Source organism: Sorghum bicolor, chromosome 8 (genome assembly GCF_000003195.3).
Source record: "Sorghum bicolor cultivar BTx623 chromosome 8, Sorghum_bicolor_NCBIv3, whole genome shotgun sequence".
NCBI lineage: Eukaryota > Viridiplantae > Streptophyta > Magnoliopsida > Poales > Poaceae > Sorghum > Sorghum bicolor.
In genome coordinates this window covers 58,092,698-58,108,684 of record NC_012877.2, presented here as the reverse complement: position 1 = coordinate 58,108,684, position 15,987 = coordinate 58,092,698, and the positions used below count along the sequence as shown (strand labels likewise).

The 15,987-nt window shown below is 44.9% G+C and overlaps 2 protein-coding genes across 2 annotated transcripts; one reads left to right on the top strand and one right to left on the bottom strand.

Moving 5' to 3' along the window:
- LOC8069714 (pentatricopeptide repeat-containing protein At4g35130, chloroplastic) lies at nt 5,519-7,408 on the top strand. The gene has a single exon (XM_002443410.2). It carries the CDS (start codon nt 5,519-5,521, stop codon nt 7,406-7,408), a length of 1,890 nt encoding a protein of 629 aa, XP_002443455.2.
- On the bottom strand, nt 10,541-15,987 carry LOC110429675 (calcium-transporting ATPase 10, plasma membrane-type). Its single transcript, XM_021445986.1, has 7 exons — nt 15,385-15,987; nt 14,550-14,604; nt 12,470-14,421; nt 12,221-12,379; nt 11,847-12,018; nt 11,465-11,763; nt 10,541-11,126 (listed from the first exon to the last, which is right to left on the bottom strand). The coding sequence occupies exons 1-7, from the start codon at nt 15,559-15,561 to the stop codon at nt 10,878-10,880; spliced, it is 3,063 nt and encodes a 1,020-aa protein (XP_021301661.1). The 5' UTR covers nt 15,562-15,987; the 3' UTR covers nt 10,541-10,877.

Below are 15,987 nucleotides of genomic sequence, written 5' to 3'. Positions count from 1 at the left end.
TTGGACTAATCAACTGTACAATGTTAAGATGGGCATTGGGCAACTAAAGATAACCTACAATAATGCATGTTTCAACCAATGGCAGCACATCTGATAGCTTGTATCTAAAGTGTGGAGAGGATATAATAGTATGCCTGCCTGTCTTCTGAATCTGGACTGCTCAAACCTAGAGCTGCATATGCATATGGTTGTTGGGTGAATAAACATGAGAGAGGATGATCTAGAAAGGGTTAACAAGCCTGCAGAGCTTCTCAGTCACCAATGCAGTCAAAAACAGGCTTGGAGACAAAGCTTTGGTTAAATTTTGTTGGTTCAAAGGAGTAGCACAGCTGCCACCTAGAAGTGAGTGGCCACCTCATTGGATGGCCGGCTGCCCTAGTCCTAAGCAAAGCACCAATAGTTTTTTTATCCAACACTTGACTATATTGTGATCATAAAGGATTTTTGTATGAACTAACATTGATCGAATTTATGTGCCCAATTCCATGTAATCGATGCCTAGACACATTTAGAACACGGGGGTCGTTTCATCGCGATCCGGGGAAGTAAGTCACCTGCGAAATTTCCGCGCCACAAATGAATCTTAAAATTTCTGAATCATCTCCAGTTTCCAGTTAAGTTTGATGCGTGTATGATCCTATACATCCTAATATGAAATGCACTACATTCTTCTTAATTTAAATGCCATACATGCATGTACATGAAACTGAAGGGGGAATTTAAAAGTAGCCGATCGATACAGTATATGAGGTATGGCAGCTGGAGTTTTGCACAGCTGTGACTGTGAGTCTTCAGTAAAACCGAAAGCCTGTGGAGGCAAAGATGATGGCCCTGCTTGTGCTTGCACCAACAGCAGGGCGTGGCGTGGCCCTGCAGGTTGCTCACTCACTCACTCACTGTGAGCAGGGCGAGCACTTGCTGGATCAGGGGGGATGTGGTCTAAAGGCTAGAAACAAGCCTGCACAAAGACAAAGAGGCCAGCACAAAGACGTCTTCCCATGCATTGCATGACACAACAGAGGGCATCAGATGAGAGCAGCATCCTGTAGCAGAGTCACACACAAATCCTGATCTGGTCAAGGAAACACATGCATGCTTTGTTTTGTATCGCTTGTTTTGGTTTTTTTTTGCGTGGAGGCAGAGAGAGGCACTGTTTGTGAATGTGATGAAGTGTCGTCTCTTTGCGTTGGGTGGCATTGGCAATGGCGTCTGGCATGGCGTGCGGTCCCGGTTCTTGCCTTGTCATACTCTCTCTATCTGCCTAAGCATCCATCGATGCACATAACTCTATCGCTTTCTTATGTATAGTACTCTCTCTGTTTACTAGCTAGAGAGCCGTAACAGTGTGCTCACGAGAAAGGGAAAACAATTTGACCGTGCCCATTCACAAGTTCTTCAGCTGGAATTTGTTAGATGATGAGATACTATTGGCGGTATTGGCAGCGTTTTGTCTGCATGCACTTTGATAGCTCGATCCTGGATCAGTTAAAACCACCACTGCATTCTTGCGAAACGAGAACGGAGTAGTGAAGAATAACCCTGGAAACATATATTAATTAGCATGAGTGCCTAATAATGAAGCTTCAAAACTAAGGCCTTGTTTAGTTCCCATCAAAAACCAAAAAACTTTTTAAAATTTTTCGTCACCTCGAATCTTACGGTAAATGTATGAAGCATTAAATATAAATAAAAATAAAAACTAATTACACAATTTACCTGTAAATTGCAAAACAAATCTTTTAAATCTATTTACTCCATAATTGAATAATGTTTGTTAAATAAAAATGAAAGTGCTAAATCTAAAAACATTTCACAAATAAACAGGCCTGCCTGAATAACCTAGAAACTGTGGGCGTGCGTGGCGGCGTCTACTCAGGGAGAGGGAGGGAGACGTGTCTGTCTCCCCGTCTGCTGCTGCAGCTGGTGGTGATGGGCAAACGAACGGCAGGGGAGGCATTATGAGGAGGCCGTGCCGTTGCCGGGGGCGACCGACCTCAGCTGCTCTCCTCTGGTCAACCTCGAGATCGGGGACTGCAGGTCTGCCTCTTCCTGGCTGCCCTACAACCTCTCCTTGCTTGCCATCCATCCACCTCTCCGTCGATTTCTGCGCCGGCCCGGCCGGGGCTCAAAATTTTTTCATCCATCCCATCGAATCTTTAGACACATGTATGAAACATTAAATGTAAATAAAAAAATAAACCAATTATACAGTTTGGTTGAGAATCGCGACACGAATCTTTTAAACCTAGTTAGTCCATGATTAGCCTTAAGTGCTACAGTAACCGATATGTGCTAATGATAGATTAATTATACTTAATAGATTTGTCTTGCAGTTTCCTGACGAGCTATGTAATTTGTTTTTTTATTAGTTTCTAAAAACCCCTCCCGACATTCTTCCGACACATTCGATGTGACACCTAAATAATTTTCATCTCCAAACTAAACAGGCCTCAAGACTCACTGCCAACTTCTATGTGTGCCGTGCCGTGCCGTCGTGTTCCATGCCAGCCGGGTGTACTTCTCTTCCTAAATTTCAGTGAGATAAAATTATTTTAGTTATTTTTCAAAGACTAATGGGATTAAACTATTTTTATTTCTTTTAGTCATTGTATTTACAACTTTATTAGCTAGGCTACTAAAGTGATGATTGAAGTTTAGCTAACTAAAATTTAGTAAGGGAACCAAATAGACCCTAAATAACTATATATATATATATATATATATATAGTAATATTGATTTGGAGCCATAAGTATTACCTCTATTTTATATATATTTGGTCAAACTTTAAATAGTTTGACTTAGAATAACTCTATAAATAAGTTAATCTAATTTGTGATAGAGGAAGTACGGCCTTATTTAGTTCACCCAGAAAAACCAAAAAATTTTCAAAATTTCCCGTCACATCGAATCTTGTGGCACATGCATGAGGCACTAAATATAGACGAAAATAAAACTAATTACACAGTTTACTTGTAAATCGCGAGATGAATTTTTTAAGCCTAGTTACTCTATGATGGATAATGTTTATCAAATAAAAACGAAATTGCTACAGTTTCAAAAATCAAAAAAAAATTAGAACTAAACAAGGCCTACATATTATATTATATAGAGAGGGTCTGCATTTTAGGTGGGCTCGAGCGGCGGCCGCTCTGCCCCACCCCTAGGATCGGCCTTGCTGATGGGCCATATGTGTGCGTGGGAATTGTGTGAACTCACTGTGAGATGGTGATGGGCCATCTGCGCGTGTGTAGGAATTGTGTGAACTCGCTGTGAGATGCCCACATATTTTCATTCTAAAAACAAATGAAATGCATCATCATTGGTTTCTTGGGCTAACAAGATTCATACTTTGCAGATAGAAGAGGAGCAGTGAGAGCGACTCTAACGATAGCTCCTAAAATAGAGCCCCTAGCTACGAGGCATTTTGGTCCTTCTATTTTTTGAATCTTGTTTACTAGGCATTTTGGCCCCTAGCTACGCCGTATCACATCTTCTATTTTTTGAACCTTGTTTAGATGTTAAATTTTTTTGGATTTCACTATTGTAGCACGTTAGTTTGTTTGTGGCAAATATTATCCAATCATAGACTAACTATGATCAAAAGATTCGTCTCGCAATTTACAGACAAACTGTATAATTAATTTTTATTTTTGTCTATATTTAGTGCTTCATGCATGTGCTGCAAGATTCGATGTGACCGGGAATTTTGAAAACTTTTTAGATTTCGGTGGGAACTAAACAAGGCCTAGGAATTGAGATGGAAGTGAAAGAAGAACTATGAAGCATTAAATATACATAAAAAATAATTAATTGTATAACGAGACGAATCTTTTGAGCCTAGTTAATTTATTATTGGAAGAATGATGGCGCTTGAAATCCGCTCGCATCCGCGTGAGGAAGACGATGATGGCGCTTGAAGACGACCACAAACAGCAGCGGTTTGGACAGTCGCGATGATGCTCCTAAAAAACCTAATTGTCGATCCCCTGCAAGGTCTCGAATGATAAGGGCTTCGGAGGCACCTGCCCTCTTGGTCCTCCGTGTGCGCAGAGTTACACCTTTGTCATTTTTTTAACTTCTCAGTTTAAGTGGAGTAACTCCCACTATATAAGTCAAGTCAAAAACTCTTAGAATTCCAATCCAGTATAACTCATATTATCTACAATTATACATCATAGAATTTATTAATTTATTAAATCTAAATAGATCTAGCCTATAATAAATCCAACGGTATGGCCGTGCGCCCTATGTTTGACTCTAACGCGTGGCTCATAGGACGCATCTCGACAAACATCTGCCGATGCATGCCCATGCATGAGAAGGAGGACCGAGTTGTTTAGGCCAGTCTCAATGCATGTTTCATGAAAGTGTCATGCACATTAAATAGAGTGCCACATCAGCAAAATTGCTAACTTGGCAGGGTCATTAAATGAAGGAGTTTCATCAGATGAGAGAGAAGTTTCATCTCCATGAAACTCTTGTGGCTCGGTTACCTAGTTTATATTCTTGGTAACTGTGTCATGAAACTATGCATTGAGACTGGGCTTACAGACACAGCTGCCCTCCGATGGGAGCATGGATGGGTTTCCATGTATGTGAGATGTCATATCAGATTGATTCTAAATCTGTTCCAGTAGCCTAGTCAATCACTTTTTTTTATAGGCTTGGTCGATTATGAGTCAGATAAATGTTATAGGTTTGCTTTGGTTGCTTGCATCTTTGTTTGTTTTACCATACCGCAGCTTGGCCTGGGTTATTGAAATTCCTGTGGTTTGTGTTTAGTTTGTGCTTCAGAGTTGTTTGTATACTAGTGTGTTATATGCTGTACATGCATGAACGATTAAGATCATTCGTTTTTCTTTCAAACAGAGTCATTGTAACAAGTACCATGCAACAATTCCTGAGGCCCTGTTTAGTTCCCAAAAATTTTTACAAAATTTTTCCAGATTCTCCGTCACATCGAATCTTTAGACGCATGCATGGAGTATTAAATATAGACGAAAATAAAAACTAATTGCACAGTTTGGTCGTAATTGACGAGATGAATCTTTTGAGCCTAGTTAGTCCATAATTAGATAATATTTGTTAAATACAAATGAAAATGCTACAGTGTCGATTTTCCAAAAAAATTTAGAATTAAACAAGGCCTAGATCTGCACAACGAAACTACATGTGGCTGTGGACAAAAGTTACTAGGCAAGGCAGCACATTCTCATTTTCCCTAAAATTTTTTTGAGAAGGTGCACCTGTTTAGTCGCAGAGAAATTGTGCTGCCTGTTTAGTTGCAAAAAGTTTTTTTAAAACAGCTACGGTAGCATTTTTATTTATAATGTCTAATTATTGACTAACTAGACTTAAAAGATTCATCTTGTAAATTACAGAGAAGCTGTATAATTAGTTATTTTTGTTTCATACATGTGTAGCAAGATTTTATACGACGGAGAATTTTAAAAAAACAATTTGGGAACTAAACAGCCCCTGTGTGTGAATGCGGTTTCTGGGTTGTTGCGTCATCTCATGACTAGCTGCTGCTCCTCATTTCGTCGAGCACCTGCTCCGTCGAGGTCTCCGGCGCGGCGGCGGGCGACCCTGCGCTCCTTCGCCGCCGCCGCCGCCGCTGCCGCCGTCAACGCGGCCCAATGGAACGCGGCCATCCGGCACCGCCTCGACTCCGGGCTCCCCGCGGAGGCCGTCTCTGCCTTCGCCGCCATGCTCCGCGCCGGCGCCCGCCCCGACGCGTTCACGCTCCCGCTCCTCAACCGCGCCGCGGCGCTGCTCCCGGGGCGCGGCCTCGCCGTCGGCGCCGCCCACTCGGTGGGCCTCCGGGCCGGTCTCGGCGGCGACACCTACTTCTGCAACACGCTGCTGCAGGCCTACGCGCGGCGCGGGGCCGTGGGGCGCGCGCGGCAGCTGTTCGACGAAATGCAGACGCGGGACGTGGTCTCCTGGACGTCGCTGGTGTCCGCGTACGCCGGCGCCCGGGACGCGCAGGCCGTGTCCCGTCTGGTGTCGGAGATGAGGGCCGACGGGTGCGAGCCGAGCGCGGCGACACTTGCGGTGCTGCTCCAGGCGTGCATGGCTGAGAGGGATGCTGCTGCCGGGGGGCAGCTCCACTGCTACGCAGTGAAGAGCGGTTGGAGTGGTGATGTGGTGGTTCTGAACTCGATTCTGACGCACTTGAGCAGGATCACTGGCGTGGACGTTGCTGTGAGGCTGTTCGAGCAGTCGCCGAGAAGCGATGCGGTTTCTTGGAACATTATAATCTCGGAGTATTCTTCAGAGGGGAGAGTTTCTAAGGTTGTCGATATGTATGAAAGGATGAGAAGAGAGGAGGTGTGTCCAAGCTGTGAAACCTTAACTTCAGTTGTTGCAGCGTTCGCCAAGTGCAGACACCTTCGGCAGGGTCAGAAGCTGCATTCTTTTGGTCTTAAGAGTGGGCTCATTGACACAATCCTGGTAGCATCCTTTGTGGACTTCTATGCGAAATGTGGTGAATTACCATCGTCAGTTCAGTTATTTGAGGAATTCAGGGGGAAAAGCAACTGCATATGGTCAGCCATGCTCGCGGCCTTTATCCATCATGGGCAGTTCTTAGATGCAATCCATCTTTTTGGAAGAATGATTGATTCATCACTTGTTCCCAGTGCTGACGTGCTTCGAGCACTGGTCATCTGTTATACAGAATTGGGTGATTTACGGCTTGGTAAAGTAGTTCATGGATACATCATAAGAAACAACTGTGCTGCAGAATCTCACAGTTGTGCCTTGGAGACCTCCATTGTTAAGCTGTATGCTAGATGTGGGAACATTCATTTGGCAGAAAGGTGCTTTAGCAGCATCCTTCACAAAGATAGCATCTCATGGAGTTCAATGATTGAAACCTACACGATCCATGGCGATGGTAGGAAAGCACTGGCATTGTTTCGACAGATGCTGGAAGAAGGAGCTAGGCCAAATGGAGTGACCTTCCTGAGTTTGCTATCAGCATGTGGTCACTCAGGTCTTGTTAGTGAAGCTCGTGAGTTGTTTGATTGCATGACAAGAAAATTCGGTATCGCACCTGAGTTAGGGCACTATACTTGCATGGTGGACGTTCTTGGCCGGTCCGGCAATCTGGAGGAAGCTGTACAATTGATCAATGGCATGACGGTTAAGCCAGATGGCAGGATATGGGGTGCGCTCCTTGCATCCTGCAAAACGCACTCAAACTCAAAGCTTGCAAATCTAGCTGCTCGGAAACTTATGGAGCTGGAACCAAATAATGTTGGCTACCATGTGGTCTTCAGTAATGTCCAAGCAGGCGGTAGCAGATGGGGTGAAGTGGAAGACATTAGAAGCTCCATGGTAGACAAGGACATGCAGAAGTCTCCTGCTTGGAGTCGTGTTTCTGATATTGGTGGTGTTTGATATGTAGTGTTCAGCGCTACATAAATTATGTTCCTCTTGAACAACATACAATCCTTTTCCTTTCCCACGCCATTCTTCTTCACAGGCTCGCAATAGAGCAGATCGCGCATGCGCGTGCCACTAGGCCACGGCCGCCGCCGGCCACGCCCAGCCGGCCACCAGGCCCTCTCATCCGGCTGAGCCAATCCGCAGCGTCCCTCTAAGCTTTATACTAGGTTTTACTACTTGATGGAAGAACTTACAAGAGACAGGGAGGATGGAAACACGGCGGATGTGGCTTGCTTTGCCAGCGTCCATGGCGTACCGAGAGGGTGTAAGCGCGAGGGCGAGCGAAGGCTTGCTTTGCCAGCGTCCATGGTGAGCAGAGAAGGAGAAAGAACAAGGGTGAGGAAGCTGGGGTGGCGAGTCATATACGCGGCAGAGGAATTGTGCGTATCTTTACACGCAATGGAGTAAGATTTCCAAGTGCCAAAAGATTGGGAGGTGGTATTAGAAACCGTTGGAGAGGTGTTTTTCAATCTTACCAAAAATTAAAGGATTGGGAGAGTGTTTTGGGAACTCTTTGGAGATGCTCTAGGTATTCATTCAAATTAGAAAGAAATGATACATTTTTCCTTGATTTTTCAATAAGTAAACCAATCACTACTACAGATGGCAAAAGATTATCAAGCACAAATATCTTAAATCTAATTCAATTCTTGATGTATCTCATAAACAATCTAATTCTGCTATTTGGGCTGATCTCTTAAAAGTTAAAGATATATACTTACAGGGAAGGAAAAAGGTGGTAAGGGATGGTAAGACTACTTTTTTCTGGAAAGATAATTGGCTTTATGAGAAGCCTCTTTGCATTCTATATCCTGTGTTGTTCAAATTTTGCCAAAAGCAAAATATTTTGGTGGATCAGGTTAGAGACAATCATCAGAATATCTCTTTTACTAGGTGGTTGATAGATGATTTGCTATATGATTGGCAAAAAATCTTGAGTGATATGAGGAAAGTTAATTTTACTCCTGATCATGATTCAGTTGTTTGGAAAGTTGGAAATGCTGGGCATTTCAGTGTGAAATCTGTTTATAATGCTATGACATCTAATGACTCTGGTCATTCTCATAGTAAAATTTGGAAAAGCAAAATACCTGCTAAAATCAAGATTTTCCTCTGGCTCCTTAATAATGTGACTTTAACAAAGGACAACTTAATAAAAAGAAAATGGATTGGTGAACCAACATGTTACTTTTGTGATCAGGATGAAAGTGTTTCTCATCTCTTTTTCCATTGTAGTACAGCTAAGGCAGTATGGGCCATTGTTGCTCATTGCATTGGTGCTAACAATATACCTAATACTCTTAACCAATGCTGGACATGGTGTGAGCGTTGGTTACCTTCTGGCAAACAGTTTCATACTATGGGCATTGCTGCCATTTGCTGGGCAATTTGGAAAACCAGAAACAAATGTTGTTTTGAAGGAAAAAAAAATAAAAAATCCTGCTGAGATTATTTGTTATGCATGTGCCCTCATGACATATTGGGCAGGTTTGTTCCCGGAGATGGACAAGGAGACGCTTCAAGCTGGAGTGACTACAATGTTGCAGATCGCCACCAAGCTGATGCTCAGGTCAAAGCAGGGAGATGACACTCTATTCCTGAAGGAGAGTCCGGACGACAATTCTCAGGACTGAGGTGTTTTGGTGTTCGAAAGATTGTTATGTGTGTGCTACCTTCTTTTGGAGTCTGTATGGTGAGGTTGTTTGATTGGCTACCTTTAGATTTGCGGTTTCTGGACAAACTTTCTTAGGTCAAGCAGAAGTTGTGAGTGGCCCCGCTCTGTTCTTTCTTATCTTTCTCGCGTTTCTGCAACATTCTTGAATGAACTGATGTATTTCCGTTGCACTTTAATGGAAATGGGGGTTACCTCCGGTTCGAAAAAAGATGGAGTGATCGTCGTTGCCACTTTCATTGCCGAAGCATGCAGGAGTGATGGTGCGATACTTCACTGTCAGTTAGATCGATAGCAAGGCCTGAAAAGGAATCAAACCAAGTATGATAGATGCGGTGGTGGTGTTGGGGTTGCATTTCTCTGACATATGAAACGCCAGGCCGAGTGCGATACGCATTTATGGCCGCCGGCCCTAAATGACCGTTTGGTCTACAGGCAGTTAAGTAAGGGCACTCACAATGCAAGACTCTATCACAAAGTCTAAGACACTTAATTACATATTATTTATGATATTTTGCTGATGTGGCAACATATTTATTGAAGAAAGAGGTAGAAAAAATAAGACTCCAAGTCTTATTTAGACTCCAAGTCCACATTGTTCGAGGTAATAAATAACTTTAGACTCTATGATAGAGTCTGCATTGTGAGTGCCCTTAGCGTGATTGTTAAATGCCAACTTCCAACGTCGTTTCATCACCACTGCTCTACATATTCTTCAAGCCCAGTGCCCTCTGAAACCACCCCTCTTCTTTATTCCTTTCTCTTCCATCTTGAATGACAATGTCACTCATTCAGCGAGGATGAGTTGTCGTGCCACCAGTCCTCCTCGAAGGACGTCTCCTCCGATAACCGGAGGTCTCCTTCATGGAGCACCCAAGAGGAGTGCAAGGACAAGGAGGAGGACGACGACTCACCTCCTCCCAAGTGAGCAAGGCGAGCATGATCCTCTCGCTTTAACAGAGAGGATCATATTTAGATTCAAAAGTTTATAGGTAGTAGGTTTAACAATTTAGGTTAGTTATTATGTTTTCGGACGAGTACGATCAAATAGTCGTCCAAATCGTATCTTTCTATTATGTAGAATGAATTAATGGAAAAAAGTTCTATTTCGACGAATGTTTATTTCTTTTTTTGTATATACATGAATGAAAATAAAAGAACTGTCATGTACGGTCATGGTTGTGTCTAGGAGAATCTAATAGCAATTCAACTGCTGACAATCGTCGCATTAGACCATTGGCTTAGCATGACAATGGTCAGCTTAATACGAATACTGTTTAACTTATCCCGTGTCATCCGTTCTATCTGCCGATCAATCTGTACCATCCGTTTTGCAACAAACCTAGAATCGCATGTCCCGTTCCCGAACTCCCCTCGGTCCCTGTCAGTGCCTGGGCGGCGGTTGGACCAACTAAAAAACCACGTTTCGATTCATTCATCCACATAAATATGCAGTGGTCTAAATTCCATTTCAAGGTCTAAGCACCAATCTTACAATTCTGCTGCACCACCAGAGCTGGCCTGAACCCCAGTGCCAAACACGGAGCTTCTTACAGTACGATGCGATCTAGACACATTTGCAGGCTACAAAACTTTTCGAAGTGCAGGTGCAGCAGCTGTTCCCAAGCCTGCTTGCTCTCCATGCATTACAAAAGTTTACGCAGAGAGCTCAGCTGCACCGAATATCATGCAACTTGGTCAGTCAGCCTGTATTATGCCGTGCTTCGCAGACAGCGATCTTCAATGATATCATGACGAGCCAACTGGAATCAGCTTGACGGCAGCGGCAATGGGCATCCCAGCCAGACCGAGGAGCACGCTGGCCAGCCACTGGTGTATGGTCAGGGGCGTCGTGTTGGCAAACTCGCCTAGAAACTGCACCATGATGAACTGGAAGATGACCGTGCTGGTAAGGACAGCCATGAACACGTAGTTCCTAGTCATGCCCTTGAGAACGTTGATCTTCTCCATCTCCCGAGAGCTTATCTCATTGAACACCTGAAGTGGCATGTAGCTGGTCAGTGTAGTCTAAGATAGCTTCTGAAAGAATGTAATGTTATTTTGCCCAAAATTGATGGTACCCCCCTATCAATCTCCAGTCATAACTCATAACTCTAGTTTCTTGTAGCTAGTTGTGTTAGGTCAACATATTATACTCAAAGTTGTGACAGCAGGTTTCTTATTCTCCAGTGAACACTCTTTTCCCATGACGTGCCCACGAGAATTAGGTTGAACTGATTCTAACCAAACCCAAGATATTGGCATCAATGCTGCTGTAGGTACTTAACAAACCAATCACTTGTGGAAAAGAAATGATCTGCAATAAATAGCCATACCTGACAGAAGACGAATGAGTTGAAAATGATTGTATTTAGCACAATATCAGTACCAGAGTCTTCAAGCCCAAAGAAGTTTTTCCCTTGCGTTTGGAGATACCACATCACAAAGAACTGGTAGAAAGACTGACCCAGGATGTTCCTCCACATCACATTCGTAATGAATTTCCCTGTCCTTCCTACTGGCTCTCTGTTCATCAAGTCATCATTAGGTGGCTCCGTGGCTAACGCAAGCGCGCCAAGGGTGTCCATGATCATGTTAACCCAAAGAAGCTGAACAGCTGTCAGCGGTGCATTTCCTGGCATTACAAGTACATATGATTAGACAGAGAGACATCTGAAAACTCTGAGGTTAACAGAATCGCGATGCAAGGAGACATACCTGTAAAGCAGGCTGAGGAAAAGTTAACTAGAAGTGCCACTACATTGACAGTCAGCTGAAACTGGACAAACTTTTGAATATTGATGTAAACAGATCGTCCCCACTTGGCAACAGTTACAATCGTAGAGAAGTTGTCGTCCAGAATTATAACATCAGCGCTCTCTTTTGCCACCTGAAAAAGATTATATTAGCTCCACTGGATGACATGACTAAGATAGCAGGATATGATATAATTTGGCAATACTCAGGTTCAATAAGAATAGACATATCCTAATTGCATGTACTGTTTAGAGCAATAGGACATGCCACGATGGCATATCTGCCCTCTACTGAATAAAACTTGATTTGGTCTCCTTAACAATAAGCGTTCGCACCTCAGTCCCAGCAATGCCCATTGCAAGTCCAATATCTGCTTCATGCAAGGCAGGAGCATCATTTGTACCATCACCAGTAACAGCAACAACATCATTGAATGTTGTACGCAAATGCTTTACAAGTGTATGCTTGTCAAGTGGTGATGATCGGGCCATTACCTTCAATGAACAGATTCAGCAGTAGGTGAGACTTTTGGACCGATGGTTAAAATGATTGAAAGTCAATAAGATATTGTGTACATAGCAAACCTGGATTTTTGGAACCAGCTTAAGGAGTTCATCTAGGCTTTTCTCTCTGAACTCCGGTCCTTCAATAGCTATGCCATCTTCAGTAAGTATACCACATTCACGAGCAATTGCCTTCGCTGTATTTATGTTGTCTCCTGTGACCATTCTCACCATAATTCCAGCAGCCCGGCAAGTAGCAACAGACTCCTTCACCCCTGGACGGACAGGATCTTTGATACCTATAATTCCAATGCATGTGTACCCTTGTAGTGGTATATGCTCTGCGGTGGAAAAACCTTCTTCCATTTCCCTAAAAGCAAGGCATAATGTCCTAAGAGCTTCACCAGCAAAACTATCAATAATACCATTGAGCTTGTCAGCAGTTATTTTATCCAGAGGATGAACACCACCTGTCTCGTCTAGGAATTTATCACAAGCAGCCAAGACTATCTCTGAAGCACCTTTACAGTGTGCACGACACCCTCCTCCAGGAAGCTCAAGAATGACACTCATCCTCTTTTTTGTTGAATTAAAAGGCTCCACTTTCACAATCTTAGTTTCATCACGTTTTGCCTTAAAATCTCCACCTAGTGACAATGCAAACTCTAGTAAAGCTGTCTCCGTGGGGCTACCCAGGATCTGATATTTACCATCCTGGTTAATTACAACCTCACCAGCTGTATTGTTAAATATAGACTCCAGAAGAGTTTTAACGACGATCTCTGGAAATTCAGAGCGTAACTTGGATGCATTCTCAGAACCATTAACTTCCTTAATGTTTCCGCAGATGCAGGCCTTAACAACAGTCATATGATTGGTTGTCAGTGTTCCTGTCTTGTCACTGCAGATGGTAGTAGCTGAACCCATAGTCTCACATGCAGCTAAGTGGCGAACCAGAGCCTTGTCATTCATCATTTTCTTCATGGCAAATGCAAGACTCAGCGTGACTGCTAATGGCAATCCCTCAGGAACAGCAACAACAACAATGGTAACTGCAATAGCAAAATGCTCCAGCAGCTCCAATGCATCATCTCCTGACCAGCTTAAAAGCATCCGTTCATGGTATTTCTTACTGAAAAGCCCTTGGGACAGGACAATGAAAGTTATAACAGCAAAAAATAGTCCAATCTGGCCAATAATGGTTGCAACTCCATTAAGTTTAACCTGGAGTGGGGTTTCATCATCGCCGCCTTCACTGAGAGTGGCCATCAGTTTTCCCCATTGGGTGCGCATGCCAACAGTTGTGACCAGCATCTTGCAGGAGCCATCTTGTACTTTGGTCCCCGACAACAGGAAAGGGTTATCTTCATTTACAGCAACAGGTTCACTTTCACCAGTTAGGCTGGATTCATTGATCAATAGAGAGAACCCTGAAATGAAGAGCCCATCAGCAGGGACCTGATCTCCAATTGCTAAATGGACAACATCGCCAGGAAGAAGATCATATATCGATAGCCTTTGCCTGAAACCACTCCTTGTAACCTGTACTTGGATTTTCTTTTTCTCCTTGTCCAGGTCCTTGAACTGCAGCGACTGCCGATAGTCACTTGTCGCAGTCACAAACACAACCAAGAGGATACTTGCAACAATTCCAAGGCCATCATGAGCGCCTTTTGGCCACCCTTCCATCACAATACCAACAACCAGCGACACGAACGCGCAGACAGCGAGAATTATAAGAGTTGTATCTTGAAGCGCCTCCCATACAAACACCCAGAAACTGCGGACCTCACTTTCAGTGAACTTGTTTACTCCATATATGTCTTGCCTGCGCTTAATGCTATCATCGGCTGTGCTTAGCCCGTCCGTCTTCGAAGTTGCAAGTTTTTCCGCAATTCCATCAACTCCACCATGGGTGATGAGCTTCTTACTATCATGGCCCTCAACAATGGACCCCAGCTCATCGGCGCAGATTTGAAACCCTGCAGCCTTGACTTCCTCAGGGACGACGTACTCACTTCGAAGGGAGAGACCTGAACATATGTGATTCAGAAACATGGTTTTAGATGTTGGCAACGTTAGGAAATGGAACATATGGAGTCAATCAAAATTCCAAAAGAATGACAATTTCTGGCAGCACTATCTGTCAGCATGCACTTACCATGTAGAAACTGCAGTGCAGCCTTTGAGACGAGCACAGCGACGCGCAGCTTCTCCTGTCATACGATACAGCAGCAGTGTTAACTTGAGTAACCTCGCAAAGTTGGGATTGCGAGGTTAACTGCTCAAATCAGAAAACGGGAGGGCAAAACTAGTTGCTGGCTGCACTGATTCAGGATCTGGTAGCAGAGTAATGGAAAGTAGTTTGAAGTTATGGGTTCTGCAGTGGTACTAATCTTAACTAAGAGTGGAGTTGATAGCAGCCCAGTTGCAACGGCCTACTGAAAATGGGAGGTAATTATCAATTGGTGAAAAGGACTGAGATTTCCCGAACTGGCCGCACTGAAACAGAGCAAATTAAAAGGCATGTTGTCGCAGCAGTGTGAAATGGTGCGAGAAGAAAAAAAAAAGGGAGTAGAACTCTGCTTTTAAGAAAGCAATATAACTGCGAGAAGCAAAATGGTCGGTCCCTCGTACATAATCGTAGCTAAAAGAACAATCATCATGGTTTTTTTTTTTGGTTGCATTAAGGGCTTGATTGATTGATCCCACAAATCCTGAGTGGGTCTCGAAACAAAAAATGAAGGCCCCCAAAATGCGCAAACGAAACAGGCGGCCAAAACACTAGCTTGACCGTGAATCATGGCCACAGCCGCCGCTGAGCTCACTGAATCCGGCACCCAGATGCAGCCAGCAGTCGCTACTAGCCCCAGGCGCCGGCAAGCAGGCAGTGGCCCCAGGTCCAGATCCCACGAGCTGGCTTGCGGCGGATCCCGGCGGCGGCATCGGAGGAAGGAGGAGGGGGGAGTGGGAATCGGGAGGGGAAAGGGACGCACGTGGTTGGCGTGCTTGATGGCCTCGGCCTCGCCGCGCTTCTCGAGGTTGGCGGTGAAGCGGAAGCGGCGCTTGGGGTTCTTGACGACGCTGCAGAGGCGGCGCCAGCGGCGGAGCGCCTCCTCGGAGGAGTTCTTGGCCTGCACGCCGCCGAACCGCTCCTCCAGGTAGCTCTCCATCGCCCTCCTCCTCCTCCTCCTCCTCCTCCTCCTCCTCGCTGACCGGCTGCCCCCCTGGGCAACGGCAAGGAAGCAGTAGGTCCTCCCTCCCTCCCTCCCGCCTCCGCGCCTCGGGTGGGTGGTCAGCCGGCCGGTCAAGCGCCAATCAGGCGCGCGCGTGCCGGGGGCAGCACGGCTGACTTTGTGGCTGGCTGGCTCGCTCGCTCGGTGGGGGCCGGCGTCGCGATGGGCGTTGGTTCCCGCGAGCCAAGGAGGGGTGTGCAGACTGAGACTGCAGAGTGGTGACTGCGGCGACTACTGGATGGAAGCAAGGAAAGGAAAGGAAGCTGCTGGGAAACTGCGGTGGTGGTGGGGAGGGTGACGACACGAGTCGGAATCGTGGGTGGCAGCAGCAGCAGCGCCGGTGGTCCAGGCGAGAGCGACCGG

Coding starts and splice junctions, on each gene's coding strand:
- LOC8069714 (XM_002443410.2), top strand. CDS start 5,519: ATGACTAGCTGCTGCTCCTCATTTCGTCGAGCACCTGCTCCGTCGAGG.
- LOC110429675 (XM_021445986.1), bottom strand. CDS start 15,561: ATGGAGAGCTACCTGGAGGAGCGGTTCGGCGGCGTGCAGGCCAAGAAC. Junction 14,605..15,384: donor CCATCAAGCACGCCAACCAC/GTGCGTCCCTTT, acceptor ATCGTATGACAG/GAGAAGCTGCGCGTCGCTGT. Junction 11,127..11,464: donor ACTCATTCGTCTTCTGTCAG/GTATGGCTATTT, acceptor ATGCCACTTCAG/GTGTTCAATGAGATAAGCTC.